The sequence below is a fragment of the Macaca fascicularis genome, chromosome 14, assembly GCF_037993035.2.
Source record: "Macaca fascicularis isolate 582-1 chromosome 14, T2T-MFA8v1.1".
NCBI classification, from domain to species: Eukaryota; Metazoa; Chordata; class Mammalia; order Primates; family Cercopithecidae; genus Macaca; species Macaca fascicularis.
In genome coordinates, this window is record NC_088388.1 from 2,801,312 (window position 1) to 2,822,071 (window position 20,760).

The 20,760-nt window shown below is 59.4% G+C and overlaps 1 protein-coding gene and 1 long non-coding RNA gene across 5 annotated transcripts; both read right to left on the reverse strand.

Annotated features, from left to right (window-relative positions):
• Positions 1-2,980: 2,980 nt before the first annotated feature.
• CDKN1C (cyclin dependent kinase inhibitor 1C) lies at positions 2,981-5,583 on the reverse strand. Of its 4 annotated transcripts, XM_045372361.2 has the most exons (4): positions 5,444-5,583; positions 4,432-5,276; positions 3,761-3,896; positions 2,981-3,678 (listed from the first exon to the last, which is right to left on the reverse strand). In XM_045372361.2, exons 2-3 carry the CDS (start codon positions 5,264-5,266, stop codon positions 3,766-3,768), a joined length of 966 nt encoding a protein of 321 aa, XP_045228296.1. In that variant the 5' UTR covers positions 5,267-5,276; positions 5,444-5,583; the 3' UTR covers positions 2,981-3,678; positions 3,761-3,765. The 4 variants fall into 4 exon arrangements, with proteins under 4 accessions (XP_045228296.1, XP_045228297.2, XP_073869004.1 ...); XM_045372362.2 differs by lacking the exon at positions 5,444-5,583 and having other exon boundaries at positions 2,981-3,673; positions 5,012-5,399; XM_074012903.1 differs by lacking the exon at positions 5,444-5,583 and having other exon boundaries at positions 5,012-5,399.
• Positions 5,584-7,885: 2,302 nt separating this feature from the next.
• On the reverse strand, positions 7,886-19,315 carry LOC102125397 (SLC22A18 antisense RNA). The gene is made up of 2 exons (XR_006692426.3): positions 18,995-19,315; positions 7,886-8,416 (listed from the first exon to the last, which is right to left on the reverse strand). It is a non-coding gene; the product is annotated as an SLC22A18 antisense RNA (long non-coding RNA).
• Between the last annotated feature and the right edge of the window lie 1,445 nt (positions 19,316-20,760).

The following is a 20,760-nucleotide window of genomic DNA, read 5'->3' on the forward strand; positions in this document are numbered from 1 at the left end:
TGGGAGCTGGAGGAGGGGCTTCCTAGCCCCTTCTGTTTTAAAGGCTAGGCTGGTGCTTGGCTCAGCTCTGTCCTCACCTAACACTAACCACCTTTGTATGCACCACAGCCCACTGGAGGGGTTTTCTGATGTCACCTCCCCAGGTGGAGAAAGCACCTGCAGCAGGGACCTTCTGTCTCTCTATTCATTGCTAAGTCTCTGGTGCCTGGAACAGGGGCTGGCATGCTGGAGCTTGGAATGTTTACCCAGCCCAGTGCCTCTGCCCTCTGCCTGGATGGCCACAGTGCCATTCTGGTCCCCTCACCCCCTTCCCTCTTGCTGGCGCTCCTCCTTCCTCACCTGGCAGCTGAGATGCTTCTACCACTCCCTACTTTAGTCCCTCTGGGGCTCCCCACTGCTGGCTGATGAAATCCAACCTTTGGCACTAGTCCATCAGGCCCGAGGAGGTACAGGAGACCAGTAGGACAGGGCAGGGAAGGGGGAGGCCCAGCAGGCACACCCAAAAGACACCCTTACACTACACCATATGTATGCCCGTGTGCCGGCCTCACATGCACCAGCAGGCCAGGCCCGCCAAGATCCCCTGGCACAAGCAGCCTCCCCTGCCTCATCTGTCCTGCCTCACCCTCATCCTCTGGCTCCAACACATCCACCCTTCTCCCTCACCACCTTCATCTGGACTGTCTGTAGATTAACGGAGCAACTGCCTATCTTCCCAGCCCAGTCCGTGGGACAGGATAGTGCAATGGTTTCCAGGCCTGGTCCCAGAGCACCCCAGCCCAACATCCCTCTGCCCTGCCAAGGTCAGCAGCATGACCTCAGGTGGATTACTCCATGCCTCAGTGTCCTCTTCAAACAAGGAACACGGTGGGACCTGGCTGAAGCTGATCCTGCTTAGCACATGCCTGGCACAGGGAAAAGCCATTGCTATGTGCCTGGCGGTCCTGGTGTCATAGTTCATATGATGATCGTGGATCCCCAGTGGAGCTGGGGTGTGACTCCCACACGGCCGACCCATGAGTGCTCTGGCCGCCAGCCGGTGCCTGTGTTTTCAGCTTGGATGAGGCCTGGGGGCTGGGACGCATGCTCATATCTGCTCTTCCCCAACAGCACGGGTAAGAAGAGAGCTTTGCAAACAGTGCCATCGGGTATTATTTCCATGGCTGTCCCCACATGAGAATCACATAACACAGCACTGGAAAAAACCCTGGACATTTCTCAGCCCAGATGGGGAAACCGAGGCCCCCAGAAGGAAAGGCCAGCTTGCCTGGGTCACATGTGCCCAGAGTCCCACCTGTGACTAGCAGCCCACGGAGGGTGGTGGCCTGTGGGTCCCTGCAGCCAGCTCCTGCCCTGGGGAGAAACTCCTCCTGAGAAATGGCACTGGGCCTCACCTTCACGTCCCCACAAAGCCCTCACACTGCTTTTGAAAAAGCTACCCTTGAGTGACAAGAGGGTGCTGGACAACCACATGTCCCGTGCCCAGGGGCCAGGACTGTGAGAAGTCAAGCAAGGTAGGAGCCCCACCAGCCCCGGCTGCAGCAGGAGGCCTGGCAGCAAGCAGATGCCACTGTGGATGATGAGGATCCACCCTAGCAGATCGGTCACCAGAAACAGTTAACTCAGGTTACCCTGTGCACCCACGAACTGCCTGCCAAGCACCTGGTCCAGCCTCCTCCCAGCCCAGGGCAGAAGGCACTGCCACCCTCCTTTATCTCAGAAGGGAAAGGGCTTTGTGCTGCTCACACAGGTGAATGCTGCGGTTTCTCCACTGGGGAGAGGTTTGAAGGTTGAAGCCAGGTCTACATGGGTCTGGTCCCTCGTTACCATCGGCTGAGGGTCCCTGTTGCTGAGACAAAGCAGCGGGACCTGCCACTCTCAGGTCCCAGGGGCATTTCCCAGAGTCTGGCCCCAGCTGGGCCTCGAGGCCAGCCCCTTCGCCCTCCTTGCCCAGCCCTTCCAGGCAGCTGGGGGAGGCTCAGTTAATTATATGTCTAAATACATCTCGAGCATCTCAAGTTGAGCCCCCCCTTTGTCCCTGACCCAGTGCAGGGCCGGCGGGGAGGGAAGTCAGCAACTGTCACGTAGGGCCCCATGAGGGTCCACCAGCTCTTTTCTTCTCCTAGCCCAAGGCACCAGCAAAAACACTGCTAGCTGTTCTGTTTTTGCTATTTTACGTCACCCTTTCCATTGTAAGCCATAATTTTCAGAGGTTTATAGGTCAGCTATTAAAAAAATACTAAACGTCTCTTTTACCAAGAGGGAGCGCTTTGAAACTAGTCGGCTGGTAGGGCCCAGTGTGGGTGCACAGGGAGGCACACAGCCTCGACTTCTTCCACCAAAGCCTGGTCATCAGAAACCACCCCTCCCCATGCCCTCCTGGTTCCAGGGCACCACCCCTTTGTGTTCTCATTTCTCCCTCCCCTCAGAGGCTTCGAGGCTGCCCCCCTCCACTGCAGGTGTGACTAGACCTTGAACATTTTGGGTGTTTTGTGGCAAGACCTAGGGAGACCCTGGTGCAAGGCCTGAAGAAAAGTCTGTAGGACTGGATGTGTCTTGGTGGAGTCCTGCTCCCCACCCTCCACCCCAGCACATCCTCAAACTAGCAGGGTCCTGAGCCCATCAGCTGGGGGCAGAGGGGTTTCTCATGGTTTCCTTTAAACAAGCCTGAGTCTGGGCAGCAAGTCAGGGGCTGTGCTCCCTGCCTGCTGGGGCTATGTGAAGCCCACGCTTGTCTTTCTGCAGCCCCGCAGGTGGGAGGTGATAAATGCAGGGTGCACTGCAGGCCGGCCGCCCCTCCTGAGATAAGGGAACTGGAGCAGGTGGATTTGGGCCAGGCCCAGCCAGGAGAGAGGCTTCCCCTTTTGGATGGACTGGGGATGCCCACTTTGGCCTGCTCTCTCCTGCGTTCTAGCTCTCCAGCTTTTGGGGGTGCAGGAGAAGGGAGCTGGAGGCAGGCACAAGCACAAACAGACTGGAGTTGCAGCATTTTTCGGCCTCTTTATTTAGAACCCGGCGGACGAGGGGCCGGGGCAGTGGTACAGACGGCTCAGGAACCATTTTAACAGATTTGTCTTCAAGTTTAAGATAAACACAGTAATATAAGAGAGCGAGCGAAAGCGCGAAGAGACTGCAAGCTAGATGGGCATGTATGGCAGCTACAGCTTGTGAGTGACCCCTTTCCCCAGAGTCCGCGATGGAAATAAAGTTACACTTGTCAATAACCGGATGTGGGAGATGGATGGTGCCTTTGGCATAACCAATAACCAAGCTAGTGCGTGGCAGAGCGGTCCACGCCTGGACATAAATAGAAAATATAAGTTAGTATAACTTTAAAAACTTTTTGTACAAATATACATGGTTTTTTTATTTTTTCCTTTTTTTTTTCTTTTTTCTTTTTTTTTGCACTGAGTTTCAGCAGAGATTAAACATTTTATATAAATGACTCTTAAAGCTTTACACCTTGGGACCAGTGTACCTTCTCGTGCAGAATACATTTAGATATAAAAAGACGTTATTAATACATTGCACAGTTTTCAAAATTTAAACACAAAACCGAACGCTGCTCTGCGGCAGCCGCCGCCGGTTGCTGCTACATGAACGGTCCCAGCCGAGGCCCAGCGCCCTTCCAACGTCCGCTGCCCCGGCAGGTTCCCTCGGGGCTCTTTGGGCTCTAAACTGTGGGGAGAAGGGCGGTCAGGAAAGCCGGCGGGGACCCCGCGGGTCAGCCCCCCGCACCCCCCAGGTGCGCTGTACTCACTTCGCTCACCGCAGCCTCTTGCGCGGGGTCTGCTCCACCGAGCCCACTCCAGGGGCGGCGCTGGGAGCCGGACACGGCGCGGGGACATCGCCCGACGACTTCTCAGGCGCTGATCTCTTGCGCTTGGCGAAGAAATCTGCGGGCGACAGCGCGCGCGGCCGGTCAGGGCGGGGCCGGCCCGGAGCCCCGAGAGGGGGCCAGGAGAGGGCACGGGGCGCGGGCCGGCCGGGGTGGGGGCGCCGTCCCCGCCCGCGCCGAGGTCCGCGGCGGGTCAGCTTTGTTTACGTCGCCGCGCAATGTGCTGTGTAAGCATTTCCCCTTGTCCCGCGGCCAAGCCCCCCGGGGCCGCCGCCGCGCTTAACCCCCTCCGCGCCGTGCTCACGGAGCCCGGCCGCGCCCGGGGAGGGGCTCCCGCGCCAGGGGCGAAGACCGCGCTCCCGGGGGGTCGCGGCCGGGACTCAGCCTCCCACCCCGCCCGCGCAAAGCCGCTGGAGGACATAACAACGGGGCGGGGAGGGGGGGTGCGGGCGCAGCCGCGCCCTGAGCGCTGCGGGCCCTTTAATGCCACGGGAGGAGGCGGGAACCCAGCTAGGCCCCCGAGGGCTGGGGGGACCGGCCGGCCGGACAAAGCGGGGCCGGGCCGGGCCGGGGCGGGGCCGTGCGGGGCTCACCGGAGATCAGAGGCCCGGACAGCTTCTTGATCGCCGCGCCGTTGGCGCTGGCGGCCGCGGTGCCGGCCGCGGGACGTCCCGAAATCCCCGAGTGCAGCTGGTCAGCGAGAGGCTCCTGGCCGCGCTGCCCCTGGTTCGCGCCCTGCTCGGCGCTCTCTTGAGGCGCCGCGTCCTGGGCCGGGGCCGGGGCCGGGGCCGGGACGGGGGCCGGGGCCGGGGCCGGGGCCGGGGCCGGGGCCACGACTGGGGCCGGGGCTGGGGCCGGGGCCACGACTGGAGCCGGGGCCGGAGCCGGAGCCGGAGCCGGAGCCGGGGCCGGGGCCGGGGCCGGGGCCAGGACCGGGGCCGGGGCCAAGACCGCGACCGCGACCGGAGCCGCAACCGGAGCCGGGGCCGGGGCTGGAGCCAGGACCGGGGCTGGGGGCGGGGTGGACGGCGGGGCCGGGACCGGGACATTAGGCAGCTGCTCCGGCGCCTCCTCGAGGCCGTCGAGGGACTCAGCGGCCGGCTCGAGGGGCGGGCTGACAGCCACCGCGACCGCGACGGGCCGCGGCGCCAGCAGCAGGCGGCAGCGCCCCACCTGCACCGTCTCGCGGTAGAACGCGGGCACCGAGTCGCTGTCCACTTCGGTCCACTGCAGGCGTCCTGGGCCCCGCAGCGGCATGTCCTGCTGGAAGTCGTAATCCCAGCGGTTCTGGTCCTCGGCGTTCAGCTCGGCCAGGCGGGCCTGCAGCTCGCGGCTCAACTCCTCGTGGTCCACCGGCCCGAAGAGGCTGCGGCAGGCGCTGGTGCGCACAAGTACTGGGAAGGTCCCACGGGCGACAAGACGCTCCATCGTAGATGTGCTGCAGAGGGACGCGTCGGACATGGCCCGGGGCTGCGCGAACGCGGGCAGCGAGAGAGGAGAGGACAGCGAGAAGAAGGGGAAAGGAGAGGAGGGGAGGGCGGAGGCCGGGTGCAAGGGAGACCCCGCGCCGCCCGACTCTGCGTGTGCGAGGGACGCGGCGGCTACCTGGCTGTCCGGTGGTAGACTCTCCTGCGTCGGGTTCGTCTGTCTCGTTCGGCCGGCAGCCGCGCCCCCTCGATGCCTGCTGGCTCGCTCGCTGGATCAGACCTGGCTGGCACCCCTCGAGCACAGCGCACTTGGCCTGTGGAACGCCCAGCCCGCCTGGGCCCCCTTTATACGCGCGGGCCCCACCCCCGTGCGCGCGGGCCCGGCCGCGATTAGCATAATGTAGTATTTTCAGTTTCAACAACACCGCGGCGATTGGCTGCCTCCCCGCTGCCCCGCCCCTCCGCGGCCCGGCCCCAGAGCACCGCCCATTGGCCGCGCGCACACCCACCGGGGGAGGGGCGGGGCGCGCGGCCGGGGCGCGCGGCTGATTGGCGGCCGCGGGGCGAGCGCGCTGTAGCAGGGGAAGGGGGCGGTGAGCGGGGCGGGGGCGGGAGTTAAAGGGCGCTGCGGGCGGTAACGTGACACCGCGACGCCCCGCCCCCTCGCCCCATCCCCCCTGCAAACCCCCCCCCCCCCGCTCCCGCCCCCCGCCGGCTCCTTTGTCTGCAGGCGGGGGCCTCAGCCCTGCGCGGCAGGGGCCGGCTCCCGGCGGGTCCAGTGTCCGGCCAGGCCCAGCTCGACCCCGGCCCGGTCCGGACCCCAGCTCCTAGCTCCGTCCCGCGCTCGCCCCTGGGCCTCCTGCGCCAGCTGACAGGGCTTGGACCCGCCGCTGCCAGCTCGGCCCTGGCCTGCGCCGGATGGGGTCTTCGGCTGCCCCCGCGCGGCCTGCTGCTGCTGGGCTGGTGTCCTTTCGAGGGCTCCGCGCACCTGGAGCCCTCACACACCTGCTGGCCCTAAAGCTCTCGAGTCGGGAGGGAGGACAGGGGTCAGCTCCACTCTTTCCCCGTGGGACCATGTGTGGGACACCTTGAGAGACTCCCACCAGCCCCCTGGAGCTGGAGTCTGAAGCCGCTATCTGCGGAGGTCCACCCTGCCCAGTAGATGGAACAGAGGCTGAGCCCATCATGTCACTGTCGGGGGTCCCAGCCCTTCTCAGCCTTGGGCCGGACCACTCCAGCCCCGGAATCTGCCTGTCCAGGCTAGCTGGAGGCAGTTGTACTGGGTAAAAGTGAAAGATCTGCCCGAGGTCACAGGGGAAGGGGCTGTGAAGAAGCATGCCCCTCCCCCGCCTGCAGCCCTTCCTGGTACAGACCCTGGTCGTGCGCACACGCACACACACACACACACACACACAGTGCTTCACCCCAGCCAGGCCAGACCAAGAGAGACCATTATTTCCCGCTGCCTCCCTTTTGACCCACTTACCATGAGGCAGGAAGCCCCCTCCTGAAACCGGGAGCCTCCCAGGTCGGGAGGGGGACTGTCAGACACCTGTTGGAGGGTCCAGCAGCCCATGAGCTCTAAGCCCCTATCTCAGGTGAGCCTGTGAGCCAGCCAGAGAGACATCTGGGAGGGAGGGAAGGTGAGGTCCCCTGAACCCCAACCAGCCTTCCTCTGAGTCCCAAGACACCCCCACCCCCATGAAATGCTGTGACATCGTGCAGATGCAGCTGGGGGAGCAGGGCTGGTCTTCTGGGTCTTGGGGAAGAGAGATCTGAAGTGAGGGGGGCGAACTGGACAGGACAGGGTGTTAACCCAGGAGAGGGGCCAGAGCCACTCTTGGCTCTTGGCAGAACCAAACGCGACAATTTATGTTAATTTCATATTCTTCTCTGCGCACAATTTACAAATTTCCTTCAACAAGCACAGATGTCACAATTTTCATCTTAGGAAAACAAAGAGAAGCTGAAGAAGGCTCCCCAGGCCTTGCGAACCCATCAAGCAGGGCTCATATCAACTGGCCTGGGGGCAGAAAGAGGCAGAGTCTAGTCTGCTCCATGCCCCTGTGCCACCACCTCCCCAGAGACTAGGAGCAAAGGGCCAGAGTGGGTAGTGACCTAGTGGCGCCTGGATACCCACACTCCAACCATCAGGACTAATTGGCCCTGGTGACACCCCTCAGAGGGTGTAGCTACCATCATCCTGTGTTAGAGAAAATCAGCAGAGACTCCGCGTCAGCCGCGGAGGCCGCACAGCTGGAAGGAAGCAGGCTCGGAACTCCCAAGCTGCCTGGCTTTCTGGTTTGGTTTCCATTTAGGTTTCCTACTTTTATTTTTCCACTTTACCAGCTTAATTACAGAGTCAAACCCAGTGCTGTGGGGACTCCTCTGTCTTGGCTTCATTAGAAGGCGAGAGGTGACCTGCTCTAAGTCTGTCACTCTGAATTTGATCAAGGATGGTACCTAGTAGCTTATTAAACCCGCACATCCCAGGAGCAGGACTGCATCCCCCCAGCCCGAGCCAGGGACACACCTGGAGGAAGGCACCCCAGGAGCTGGGGGCTGGGAGTTCCAGGCTCTGAGAGGAGGCCCAATGGGCCCAGAAGCAAGCAAACATCTGTCTGGGTGACAATCAGGCTCTATTTTTGTAATTAAAAATGTATCCAAAGGGAAAAAAGAAACAAAAGGAACAATATTTGTACTCTATGTTGCTGCAGAGAGCAGAACTGCGGAGGGGGTGCTGGTCCCAAGGGGTGGGCTGGGCTGTGCTAGTGCCCCAAATCCTGCAAGCGCAGGAGTAGGGGGGGCCTCTGAGGGGGGTCGTGAGTTCCGGGCCCTTGTGTGCATGTTCACGTCCTGTCATTCTTGCCCCCAGCGGAGAGAGCAGCAGAGGAAAGGCAGTACATCCACCAGCCTTTGCATTCTCCTCGGAGCACACAGACATTTTCCTGCTATCTTGCACACAAGTGGGCCGCGGGACTCGTTTTGGCCGGGAACGTTGTCAGGAACTCTGTACACCACTTCCAGGCGGTCACGTCCAAGCAGCCCAGGCAGTCAGTCCTTCTGCGCCCTCTGCTGGCCAGATGGAGGCTCCAGACCCGGCGGGGCCATCAGGAGAGAACAACTGAGTGCCCTCTGCACACTGCATTGCCTGTGTTGGGCACAAAGTATGAACTTTTATTGCATCTTAACCCACTAGAAATGCAGGCTTGTCCATCACAGTGGGGTGTTACATACCCTAATATGTAGGGAAGGCATAGGTAGATTTCAGTTGGCCTTTTACAGATAAGGAAACCAAGGCTTGAGAAGATTCAAGCCTTTCTGCAGCCGGGGCTCACACCTACACTCTCAATACTTTGGGAGACCAGGGCGGGTGGTTCGCTTGAGCCCAGGAGTTCCAGACTAGCCTGGGCAACATAGAGAAACCCCATCTCTACAGATATTTTAAAAATTAGCTTGGTGTGGTGGCACGTGCCTGTGGTCCCAGCTACTTGGGAGGCTGAGGTGGGAGGACTGCTTGAGCCCAGGAGGTCAAGGCTATAGTGAGCCGTGATTGTGCCACTACCCTCCAGCCTGGATGACAGAGCGAGACACCCTCTCAGAAAGAAGAAGAAGAAGGAGAAGGAGAAGGAGACAACGAAGAAAACAACTTGCTGCACAAGCAGCTAAGGCAGGATTAACCTGCAGCCCTCACTGCTTTGCGTTCCTGCTAGGAAAGGCCCAGAAGCCAGAGAAGCCTAGGTCCCTATCCTGGTGGATCTTCGTGCTGGAGTCATTAAACCAGCTATTTCCCAGGGGCCACCCATGGGCCAGTCCTCACCACAACCTCATGGGTGGTCAGTCAATGTTGTGGGCCCACTTTACAACCGAGGAGATAGAGGCTTCCAGAGGCAAACACACTGGCCCATGAGTAGCAGAGCCGGGGTAGGCCCAGGAAGCCCTGTCCTCAGCCACATGTGCTTTCTGGCGGGTGACCTCCACTCCAGTGCCTCCCTGGCTGCCTGAGGCCTCCTCTTCCCGGGTGTGGCAGCTGTACAGCTGCCTTGTCGGCATGTTCATGGCCCCATCAGGAATGTGTGCCGCAGGTGGCTTCACAGGGCTAAGAATGCCTGTCCTAGGTCAGGCCCAATCCCTACCCAGAGCCCCAGGGAACCCAAATTCTGGGACACAGGACACCCGGCCGGCGGGCCAATAGCCCCTATCAGGAAGTGACCAAGGACAGGCTGGGAGCTTTTCTCTTCCCTCTGACCCATGGTGAAACCTGCCTCGGGCCTGTTCCCTGGGTTCTGAGGCCCTGAGCTATCTGTCTTCAAACAAACGAAGGCCTCAAAGAATGTTCTATTGAGCCATGGGCCCCATATCATCCATCAATCACAGAGGGCTGGAGAATGCAGGCACAGGGTCAAGGTGGGTGGAAGGTGAGGGCTGGACACCACCTGAATCTGTGCTGATCCAGGGCCCACTAGAGTCTCCGGGTACCCGGAGCCTGCCCTCAGCAGCACCACCCTCCCACAGCACCCCAGGGATCCTGCAAGAGGTGTCTGTGCCCTTCCCGGCTGCCTCCCCAGCTGCTCTCCAGCTGGTGCCCTTTGGAGAGGGATATGATAAACAATGACAACACTCGCTGGCTTCATCTTGTTCCTGCTCAGGGCCCTGCCCTAACCCAGGGTTAAGCTCATTGCCTCATTTAATCCTTCCGAGACCCCTGAGAGGGAGGTGTGCTCATGCCCATTTTGCAAGGGACGGGACTTAGGCTCCCAGAGGTTAAGCCACCTGCCTGAGATCGCTGAGACTTGAGGTTGGCTCTGCCTTTCACCCAGCCTGAGCCCCTCCATAGGACTTCTGTGCAGGAACAAGAAAGCAGGAACGGAAAGAAGTCAAGGGCCCTGGGAATCTCCCCTGACATCCCCCACCCCAAGCACTAGAGCCAGGGCTGGGCATCTGTGCAGGGTATAACCCTGCCCAGGGATGCCTGACTCTGGAAAGGCCACCCCTTTGGCCTCAAACCACATCACCCAGCAGCAGGTCCTCAGACCAGCCCTGGACAGGAGCTTGACTGGCTCTGCCCCCAAAGGCCGGAGAGACCCCTGCCCCCCGCTGAACCTCCACCTTCCCATCCATTAGATGGGGTGGGGAGCCATCCAGCCCAGAGGCCCCAGGGGCATGGGGAGTGACAGATTAACCCAAGGCCCCCCCTCCCGCAACAGGCAGCTCAGCACAAACTTGGCGGGGGGCCATGCTGGGCCAGAAGAGCTCCCCCGCACCAGTTTCCCGCGCAAGGCTCACCCCGCCCCCCAGGACAGGCTGTTCTTGGAGCGGCTGCCAGGCACGTCCTCCGCAGGTGCCGGCCTCCCTCCAGTGACGCGGCCACATGCGGCACAAGCTCCGATTACAGGGACGGCCTTGTGCTGGGGGTTCGGCCGGGGGTCCTCACTCCCCAGGAACCGATGGGCGGAGCTGGGCAGGCCCTGAGGGGAGGCACAGTGGGAACAGGGAACAGTCACCCCTGCTCCAGAACAGGTCCAGGGGCTGCTTCCCTTGGGGTTTGGAAGAGAGGGACCCCACTGATCCCAGCCTGCCTGAGACTTTGCTGGTTTCGGCACTGAATGTCCCAGGAAAGCGAGGGCCACTGGTCATCCTGGGCTCCACACGGCTCCTTTCTGGGCTAGGAAGGGAGCTTCCGGGCTAGGAAGCAGGTACCGAGGAGGGTCTCAAGGACACGTGGGGACCTATGTCAGACGCCCCTGCAGCCAGCTCTGAGCTCACCAGGCCTTTCCTCCTCTCCCTGCCAACCCACAGGACACAGACACAGGGTCCCAGGCCCAGTGGCTCACTTCATCAGGGAAACAGCAGGACAAACAAATGTGGTGTGAGCAGGTCTCCCTTCCCACCAAGCCCCCTGACTCTGCTGGAGCTGGGGGAGACCCCTGTGACCAGCATGCCCTGCGCACAGGTTACACCAGGGCCCCAAGGCCTCTCCAAGCCACTCCCTCCCACCCTGCTTTCCACACCCAAGCCACAGTGTTCAGAGAAGCTCAGGGCCTATTCGAAATGCCAGAGAGTGGGGATGCCTCCAGACGGGTGGCATGAGGGCCCCCAGATGCACCCCACCATGCCCTCCTTCATGCAGGAGGACAGGCCTGCAGTTACTGAGGAAGCCCCACCCATACTGGGCCCTTGGGGGTGAAGGGGCTTCCCAGGCCTTGAGGGAGACTTGATTTTAGATGTCAGTCAAAAGCGCCTGCTACATGGCGTGACCTCTCTGAATCTTGTTACTTTCCTGTGCAGGAAACTGAGGCCCAGAGAGATGGAGTGACTGGCCCAGGGTACCCCAGTAAGTCAGACAATGAAGCCACCTCCTGCCCTGGGCTGGTGTCCCACCCCACTGACCTCCAGGGTCAGAAAAGGAGGGGAGCCCCCATCACTTCACTCCTTCCTTCTTTCCTTCCTTCCTTCCTCCCTCCCTCCCATTTTCCACCTCCTCCTGGCCGAGTTTTGAAGCCAGGGCAGTCGGCCAGACCCAGCACAGAGGCCAGGAGGTGACGGCAGGCCTGCCCTGGCCGCCTCCCAGGTGGCTGCGCCCCACAGGCGAGGGCTGCTCAGAGTAGATACTCGACCGGGAGGTTGCCTGTGCCCCTTTCCCCAGCCACAGGGGCAGCCACTGGAACCTGGCAGCCTCAGGGCTGAAGCTGGGCGCCTGAGGGCTAAAGCTGGGCGCCTGCTGCCCCCTGGCGTCCCGAAACGGCACAGCCACCAGGACCCCCACCCACCTCATTCATGCCTCACACCTGGGGGTGACTTGGGCCAGGGCCTTGCTCTCTGACCCCAAGTCCCCTCAAGTCTAAGATGGGGGCTCTACCCAGTGTGGCTCCCCAGGCTGCAGTGGGCAGGAGTGCATTTTTCACAAAACCCTAACCCATCAGATCTGGGGGTGGGGCGGTCTCAGTGGCACCTCAGTGGGAAACAGCACGTGGACCTCGCCCGTCTCTAGGGAGTGGGGGAGGGGAGACAAAGAGCCCGCTCTGCGGAGAGGTGGGTACCCGCCCTGCCACCCCTCCCCCGTTTCCTCTCTGCTCCCTCTGCCCCTCCTCCCCTCCCTCCTCCTTCCTTCCCTCCTCATCCCCAGCTCCTCCTCTTCCTCTTCCTGCCCTGTCCCCCCGCAGGCCCGGCCGGCAGCCCGGCGCCCTCTGCCTTCGTTCCCGCCACTGGCGCTGCTGCCCGGAGCCCCTAGGTGACAGCTAGCCCCCAAGGCGGCAGCCTGTCTGTCGGGCCTGCACCTGCCCACTGCGTGGTCACTACCTGGGCACGTATGGACACTCACACCCTTCAGTCCTGAGCACAACTGTGCTCTGGCTGCTTCAGAACAACAAGGAATCACAGTCCCGCTTCTGGCTGGGAGCTGGGGGCCAGCAATCAGGGCAGCTGGGGAAGTGGTTAAGGAGGTGGCAGCACACAGGCTGGGCTCAGAGAGTGAGCAGAGATGGGCCTAGGGGAGGGGGCTGGAGAGGGTTGCAGGGCTTGGGGCTGCAGCTCAGGAACTGGCTTCACCTTGGAGGCTATCAGACCTGGTCCTCAGCATTGGCCCAGCAAGGGGAACAGCATGGGGAACAGGGGACAGGCACTGCCTGGCCAGCAGCAAACATGTAGGCTATGGAGTCGGGCAGAGCATCTGCCTCGTAGTAGCTGTGTGTCCTTGGGCAAGTTGCTTAACCTCTCTGTGCCTCCTCTTGCTCATCTGTAAAGTTTCTGATGAGGCTTACAGGGCCAGTCAGTATGTGCCTGGCACAGCGGCCTTCTTCTTGAGGACACCACTGCCCTCACCATCACCAGCGTCTCCCTCCAACCTACAGGGGCAGGCTGGGCAGAGACCTGCCACTGGCCACACCTCCAGCTGTGATGCAATGAAAACTGGACATTCACTCTATACCCAAGGATGTGGGCTCCGGGGAGGAAAGGCACCTACACCCCCTTCACGTAAACAGGCAGGCAGGGTGAAACAGGTCTGGTTTGTTTGTTTATTTTTGAGATGGAGTCTTGCCCTGTTGCCCAGGCTGGAGTGCAGTGGCTCGATCTTGGCTCACTGCAATTTCTGCCTCCCAGGTTCAAGCAATTCTGCCTCAGCCTCCCAAGTAGCTGGGATTACAGATGCCCAACACCACACCTGGCTAATTTTTGTATTTTTAGTAGAGCCGGGGTTTCACCATTTTGGCCAGGCTGGTCTCAAATTCCTGACCTCATGATCCACCTGCCTCAGCCTCCCAAAGTGCTGGGATTACAGGCATGAGCCACTGCGCCCAGCCTAGGATGAAATGTTATCTAAATGATGAGCAGTTTGGGCAGTGAACCCCACCTTTGTCAGCGTTCAGGACAGTCCATGGGATTCAGGTCACTATGACTCTGATGCATCAGTCTTCACGCCAGCCCTGAGTGAGCACTGAGGCACACATGATGCCCAGCGCCCAGCAGTGGCCCCATCCCCTAGCTGCTGGTCAGTACCAGCTGCCACTGCAGCACACCCTCTCTGCCAGGCAGCCTCATGCTATGCACTTTATGTGCAAATGATCTTGTCTGATCTTCACAACATCCTGTGAGGCAGGGATTAACGTTGTCCCCATTTCACAGATGGGGAAACTGAGGCTCAAGAGTTCCAGACCCATGCAAGGCCTGGTCGATGGTGAAGATGCCAGCCTGCTGGGGCTGGCTGCAGAGTGCATGTATAAGTGCTGGGCCCTGTCATGAGCACGGGCCCCTGGCACGCATGCTGGCTGCTGGGGATTTTAAGATTGGGGCCCCCCTGCTGAGCCCGATCTACAACTGCCCCTTCCCTAGGTGCTCCAGGTTTCAATTTGAAGCAGTTAGTGAATTGAGCTCATGTGGGGTCTTATGTGTATTTGTATTTGCTTTTGGGTTTTTGGGCTTTTTTTGCGGGGAGGGTTGGAGTTTTATTGAGACAGACTCTTGCCCAGGCCAGAGTGGAGTGATACAATCTCGGGTCACTGCAGCCTCCGCCTCCCGGGTTCACGATTCTCATGCCTCAGCCTCTCAAGTAGCTGGGATGACAGGCATGCGCCACCACACCCAGCCAATTTTTTGTATTTTTAGTAGAGTCGGGGTTTTGCCTTGTTGGCTAGGCTGGTCTCAAACTCCTGGCCTCAAGTGATCTGCCGGCCTCAGCCTCCCAAAGTGCTGGGATTACAAGTGTGAGCCACCTCGCAGGGCCCTGTATTTGGATATTAGCCATGGCAGCCCGGCAGATGCTGCTGAGGGTGTCTGGGCACCTGGACCGGGGCCTGGTGGCCTGAGCAGCGCCACCTCCTCAAATGTCAAATTGAGGCCTGGACTAGGGGTGTCTGATTTATGGCCTCACCTGTCTGTCTGTCCATTCAGCATTATCTCCCTGGGACCTCAGGGGCGACTGTGCCTTCAGGGGCTTCTAGGTGGGCAGGCAGAAGCAGAAATAAGTATACAAGGCAGGCCAGTGCCCAGGTTACATGATGAAAGAGGGATGGGGGATTTTCAGGGCAATGACTTGTGCCAAGACCCAAGAATGGAAGGGAAGGGACGTACAGGCAAGGGGACCATTCCAGACAGGGCACAAAGGCACAGAGCCACCCAAAGATGAGTGCAGGGCAGGCAATGCTTGAAGCTGGAGCTCTCTATCTCTCATGCTTCTTTGGTTTGCAAAATGTGGTGTGATCCAGTGGGGGCTGAGGGGCCAGGGCTCTGGGGCTGGCAGCCCCGGAAGCAGAGCAGTCACCAGAGGTCGAGGGTGAGAACCACCAGAGTTTTAGAAACTCACCCAGCCAGGTCCAGGGTGCCCGGAGCAGGGAAGGGAGGCTGCTACATCTCACTGAGATGCCAGCGTGGCTGCCCCCAGTGGAAACCAAATAGCCAGTTTCCCTGAAGCTGCCAGCAAGTCTAGGGGCAGGGAGGACAGGTGAGAGCTGAGGGCCTCCAAGGGTCAGAAGTAATTGCATGGGTTTTGTGACTTCTTGTCTTGCTTCTTGGAAATCTTTCCTGCTTCTTTCTGGATTCCCTACTGAATTCTGAAGGTTCTAAAAGACCTGGAGGCTGGGCACCATGGCTCATGCCTGTAATTCCAGTGGGAGGATCGCTTGAGGCCAGAAGTTCAAGACCAGCCCAGGCAACATAGCAAGATCTTGTCTCTATTAAAAAAAATTTTTTTTAATTAGCTGGGTGTGGTGGTATTCATACACAGTCCCAGCTACTAGGAACACTGAGGCAGGAGGATCACTTGAACCCAGGAGTTCAAGGTGGTGGTGAGCTGTGATCACACCACTGCACTCCAGCCTGGGTGACAGGGCAAGACCTTGTCTTATAAAAAATAAAATAAAGAGATCCTGGATATGGGTTAGATGGTGAGAGCTTGGGGCTGTCCTTTGTTCCTGGGGGACAAGGGACTGGGACCAAAGGAGGCTGAGGTCGAGGGAGATGTGGGTACCTAAGAGATGGGCAGTAGCTAAGCTCCAGGCCCTCAGGCAGGTGCCTGTCGGGGGACAGAGGCACTGGTGGCCATGCCACCCATCCTACCTGAGTTTCCCAGTTCTGGCTGGTGAGCAGGTGTGAGGCTGCTCTCTCAGGACCCCGTTCTAAGGCACATCTCTTCCTGATTCCACAATGCCCTTGACATGCGCATACACGCTCACATGCACACGTACACATGCACACACACCCCACCACGGCCCTTGCCAGGTTGGGACCACCAGCTGCTGGCTCCTCCCCCTGCCTCCCTGGATGGACATCCGTCCTTTGCAGGAGCTGTTCTTCCTTCTTCCTGAGTCCTAAGGTCGGGCAAGGCATCCCTCAAGGGAGTCCGCAGGTTGGGCCCACCGCCCCGCAGTTCCCAGTTTCTATGCTGTTGCCTGGCTACCTCCCCAGCCTCCACCATTGTCCCTTCCTGCCTCCAGGCCAAGGACCGGGGAGAGTCCATCTGGCCTCCAGGGTCCCATGAGGGGAGGGTGACCCAGTTTGTCCAGAGCTGCCCCAATTTTGGCATGGGAAATCCTACATCCCAAAACTCCTCAGTCCCGAGCAAACCAGGTCTCCCCCAAGCAATGAGTGAGCTTCCTAGAGCAGGGTCCCAGCTCCTCCACCCATCTCCTCTGGTCCCTTGGCCTGTGGTATGAGAAAGGGGACGTGGGCTGCTCCAGACTATACCCTCGCTGTCCCCCAAAGGCCCCAAGGGCTCCAGTCTTCAGGCCTCACACTGGATGCCTCCCCCATGGGCCATCTGGGCCTTTATCTCCTTCAGCTGTGGCTGTTGGCCAGCGTGAACCCAAGTACGTGAACCACAGCCCACCACGTTGGAGCCCCCAGGTCCAGGCCCATAGTGGAGCCCAGTGAGGGGAGGGTGCTCGCCCATCCAGGACCCCAGGCCTCTCCCCAAAGCCCATAGCAGGTTGCTGCCCTCCCTCCATTTGGACACTGGTGTCAGGGACTGGGCCCTTGGCCCTAAGCCCGTCTGGGGTCCCTAGTTCACTAGAGGCCAGTGGAGAAGCCCCTGTTGGCAGAGCCTCCTCCAGGAACGTGCTGCCCTGGCCCTAAAGGCCACAATTCCACAAACCTCTCAGGGGATGTGTCTGAGTCCAATGCCCAGCCCGGTAAGAACCCTGGATAAGGTCCAGCCCCTGCCCCTCCTCCTAAAAGCCTCTGTCCAAACTCCAGTCCCAGAAGAGCATTCATAGAGTCCAGTTCTAGAAGGTTCCTCAGCACCTGACGGCTCACTTCCTCAAGTGTCATCTGCAGAGTCGGGGCCTAGCAGGTGAGAGGCAGAGTGGGCACCACAAGGCCTCCCCAAGACTATCTGACAAACTTAGCCCCTTTGGGATGAGGGCTGACCCCTGGGGCCCAAGGATACCAGGTCAGGGGGTGAAGGACCTTTGACCCCAGCCCCCCAGACTCTTAACCGGACACCTCCCAGATGAAGCCGAGGCCAGGCACCCAGTGCCTACGGCAGGCTGGAGGTCCCTCATAAGACTCTGGTTCCCAGGACAACATACCAAGCCTTGGGTGCTGGGATGGAGCCCCACAGGGTGTCAGACACAGATCCCACTGTGGGATCCAGGCAGCCTCCACTGACCAAGGTCTGCAACCGCACCTCACCTGGTTGAGAAGGTGTGAGGTGGGTGGGAACGGAGGTTTGGGTGGGCTGGAGTCACATCCAACCAGGCCTCAACTCTAGTCCCGTCCCAGGCAAAACCTTGCTGGCTTTGTTGAGACAGGTCCTTAGAGAATCATAGGAGTAAGAGTAGGAAGCCTCAAGGAGAACACATTCACTTCACCCATGGAGGAATGGCGAAGGCCAGACCCCTCCCCACTCCTTCCAGATCCCCCTTCTGTCCTCTGCAGCATCACTCTTTTAAATCTTAAAATTGTAAACAAAGGTTTTCTCTCTTCATCCCACTTCCCCTCCAGCCACAGTCCCATTTCTCAGCCCCCTTTTGGTGCAAAACCCTTCAGAAGGGTGTCCAGCCCATTCCTCCTGCTTGAATCCCGAGGGTCAGCCCCTAGGCCCATGACACTCTTGCCAAAACCACCAGTGACTCCAGCACTCGGCCCCAAGGAAGCTCCCAGGCCGCCACTCACCTGCCTCTCCTCTCCAGGTCTGGCTCCTTTATTTTTCCCTCCCTTTCCCTGGTCAGAGCCCCGGCCACCTCCTCCTCATGCTGGAGTCCAGCCTTAGCCCTTGGCCCCTCTCCTCTCTAGCCCCATCCACTCCTGGTCATCTCATCCAGGGTGGGAGCTCTAAGTAAGACCTCAGCATGAATGACACCCTCATGTCCAGCTCAGACCACAGCCGCAAACTGCACACTCTGCCCTCTGTTCTGGCCCACAGGCCCCTCCCCTGGATGGACCTACAGGGTTCCCTCCCCTCATGTCGCCCCCAGCCACCCCTTCTCAGCAGCCTCGCCCTGGAGGCCCCCTCATTTGGCCCTCTCAGCCCAGGCCCCAATCAGCAGGAAGCCTGTCAGCCCTCCTTCCAGGGAGGTTCCAAACCTGCCCCTCGAATCCCCCCATGCCCCATCCAAGTCCACACCGCCTCTCATCTGGACCACGGCAGAGACCTCCTGCACTGCCCCCTCCCCTCAATCCCTCATCAGCACATCAGCCAGAGGCTCCCTGGGGAACAGAAGGGGCTCAGAACCCTGCAGCAGTGTCCACTGCACACACAGGAAGAACTCAAGTGCCCGTAGGTGGTGAGTTACTTCCTTATGCATTGTGGTGACCCGGATCATCTGCCTCCCCGAAACCTGCACATGCACTCTAATAATGCAAGCTACGAACGGATGGTCACCTTTGCCAGCTGTCATCCCAAACAGCTGGCATGGGGCATGCACACAGTAGGTGCTTAATAAGTGTGTGTTGGGTTAAGATAGGCCCAAAGCCATTTCAAACGTCCAGGCAGTGGTGTAAGCAGGGGTCAGCTCTGAAGCTGGCCTCCTCTCATTCAGGAGACCCTCAGAGGTCCCAGCCTCCAGGGTGAGGCCGTCAGAGCAACACTTCTCAGTGTACATCTGGCTGTGTCCCTGCCAGCCCTAATAGGGCGATCCCTCTCTCTAGACTCACTTTCTGCCCCGTCACCCCACTGTACACCCTTGGTGCCAGCCCCTTCCAGTGGCTCAGCTTCCTGAACACTCCAAGCCTAGGCTCACCTCTAAGCCATCATCCAGGCTATTCTCTCAGCCAGGATGCCCTTCCCATACCCGACCTTTAAGACTGGCTGAGGCAGCACCTCCTCTGAGAGGCCTTCTCTCCCAAACCTGAGCCTAGATGAGATAAGGCCCTTCCTTCCTCCAGTCAGCCTGGATCCTCTCATCTGGCAGAACTGTTGCCCTGCTTCTCCGAAGCAGTGAACGCCCTAGGGCTGGGGACGCACAGGCTCACTGGCCCATAACCGAAGCCGCTTCCTCTGGAGGAGGAAGTCCAGGGGTCCCAGGGTTCTACTTGCTTTTTTCTTCACCCAGCCCAAAGGGCAATTTTCCCACATTCCCTCAGAAACAGGAAGTTCCCCTACCCACACCGAGCCCATTCATGACAAAAAAAAAAAAAAAAAGTCTATCCAATTTCCTCTGCTCAACCAGTTCCCCGGCTACCTGAGACCCTGCTTCACCTGGAGGAAGACAGTGTAAGTTCCCAGGACCCCCGCCACCCCTCAGCGCCAGAGGACCCTCAGCCTCCCTCGCGCACCTCTGGGCAGTTTGGTAACTCATCCCATCTCCTTCTGCCGCTTCACCCTCTAAGCCCTCCCCAGGGAACCCAGGAGGCGTCTGGAAGCTGTTGGGGACAGTCCCTCACACCTGCCCCATGGAGTAAGGGTTCATGTGGATGCCCATCCTCCCCCAGGAGTCCCAAATCTAAGACACTCTGAGACTCCTGTCACCCACCCCCACCTTCTTCTACGGGCCTTTCTGTGCAGTCCTTCCAGGAAATCCTGGCTGGAGCTGGGCTCTCGACTTTGGGATCTGGGCTCTCAGCTTGACTGCACCCTCCCCAGGTCCCCAGGGAGGCCAGTGGTGACTATTCTTGAAACCGAGCTTGGCAGAGGATCTGGGGACACACACTCCAGATGCAAACACATTTGCACTGTTTCAGCTGGAATCTCCTCACGCAGGGCACTGCACCCGTGGGCTTGCTGAGAAACAAACTCACAGAAGGCGGATTCATTGGACAAAAGGTATTTGGTCCCCAAATTTATTGACGTGTGTGAACAGGAGCCTTCAGGACGAAGACCCAAAGATATGGGGAAAATTGCCATTTTTGATGCTTAGGCTCAACAAAATATGGACATCCATGAGGGAACACAGATTAATCAAAGGACCTGCGCTAATGCTACTGGACCACAAGGGGAAGCGCAGCGAGGGTTGTTGGTCTAGATTTCTTGAACTTTCTGAGCAGCATTCCTTCCCTCTGGGCGTGGGGTAGGACCCTCCTGGAATGGGGTCTTATGTCCTACAGTCAAACAAGGCAGGTCAGATAATTTCTTTATGGCCAGTTTCTGAACACAAAGGTGGAGCAATATTTTTAGGTTTGATGTCTGGCTGTGGGGAAAGGGGGGCTCCGATTTCTATGACCTGCCCTGGGGAAAATGGATTCTAGTTTCTATGACCTGCTTCGGGGAAGAATGGCGCTGAGAGACAGCAGAGCAAGAGAAGGTCAGAGAAAAAACCTTTTGCTTCCGAAGCTGCTTCTGAAGCTGCTTCATTTTGGGGTATTATTTTCTGATCCCCGACACCTGAGCTGCTGAACCAAGGGTAGCCTGACCCACTCCCACATGACTTAGAATAGCTTCACCAGCCGGCCTTGGGCTACCTGGCTCTGGCCCCCTGCCCACCAGGATTTTGGCCGGCTCTCACTTGCCTCTGCGGTGTCTGTCTCACCCTGTCTCACTCCTGCAGTTTTCTGTTCTGTTGAGTGATGATTGACACATGACATTGGTTTTGACATTTGAGCCTGTGCCCAGCCGCAGGTAGGTGG

Excerpts from the sequence above, each read along its gene's own strand:
- CDKN1C (XM_065527792.1), bottom strand. The coding sequence starts at position 5,299 with ATGTCCGACGCGTCCCTCTGCAGCACATCTACGATGGAGCGTCTTGTC. Across the intron at positions 3,897-4,431 it reads GTCCGGGCCTCTGATCTCCG|ATTTCTTCGCCAAGCGCAAG; the intron begins GTGAGCCCCGCA and ends TGTCGCCCGCAG.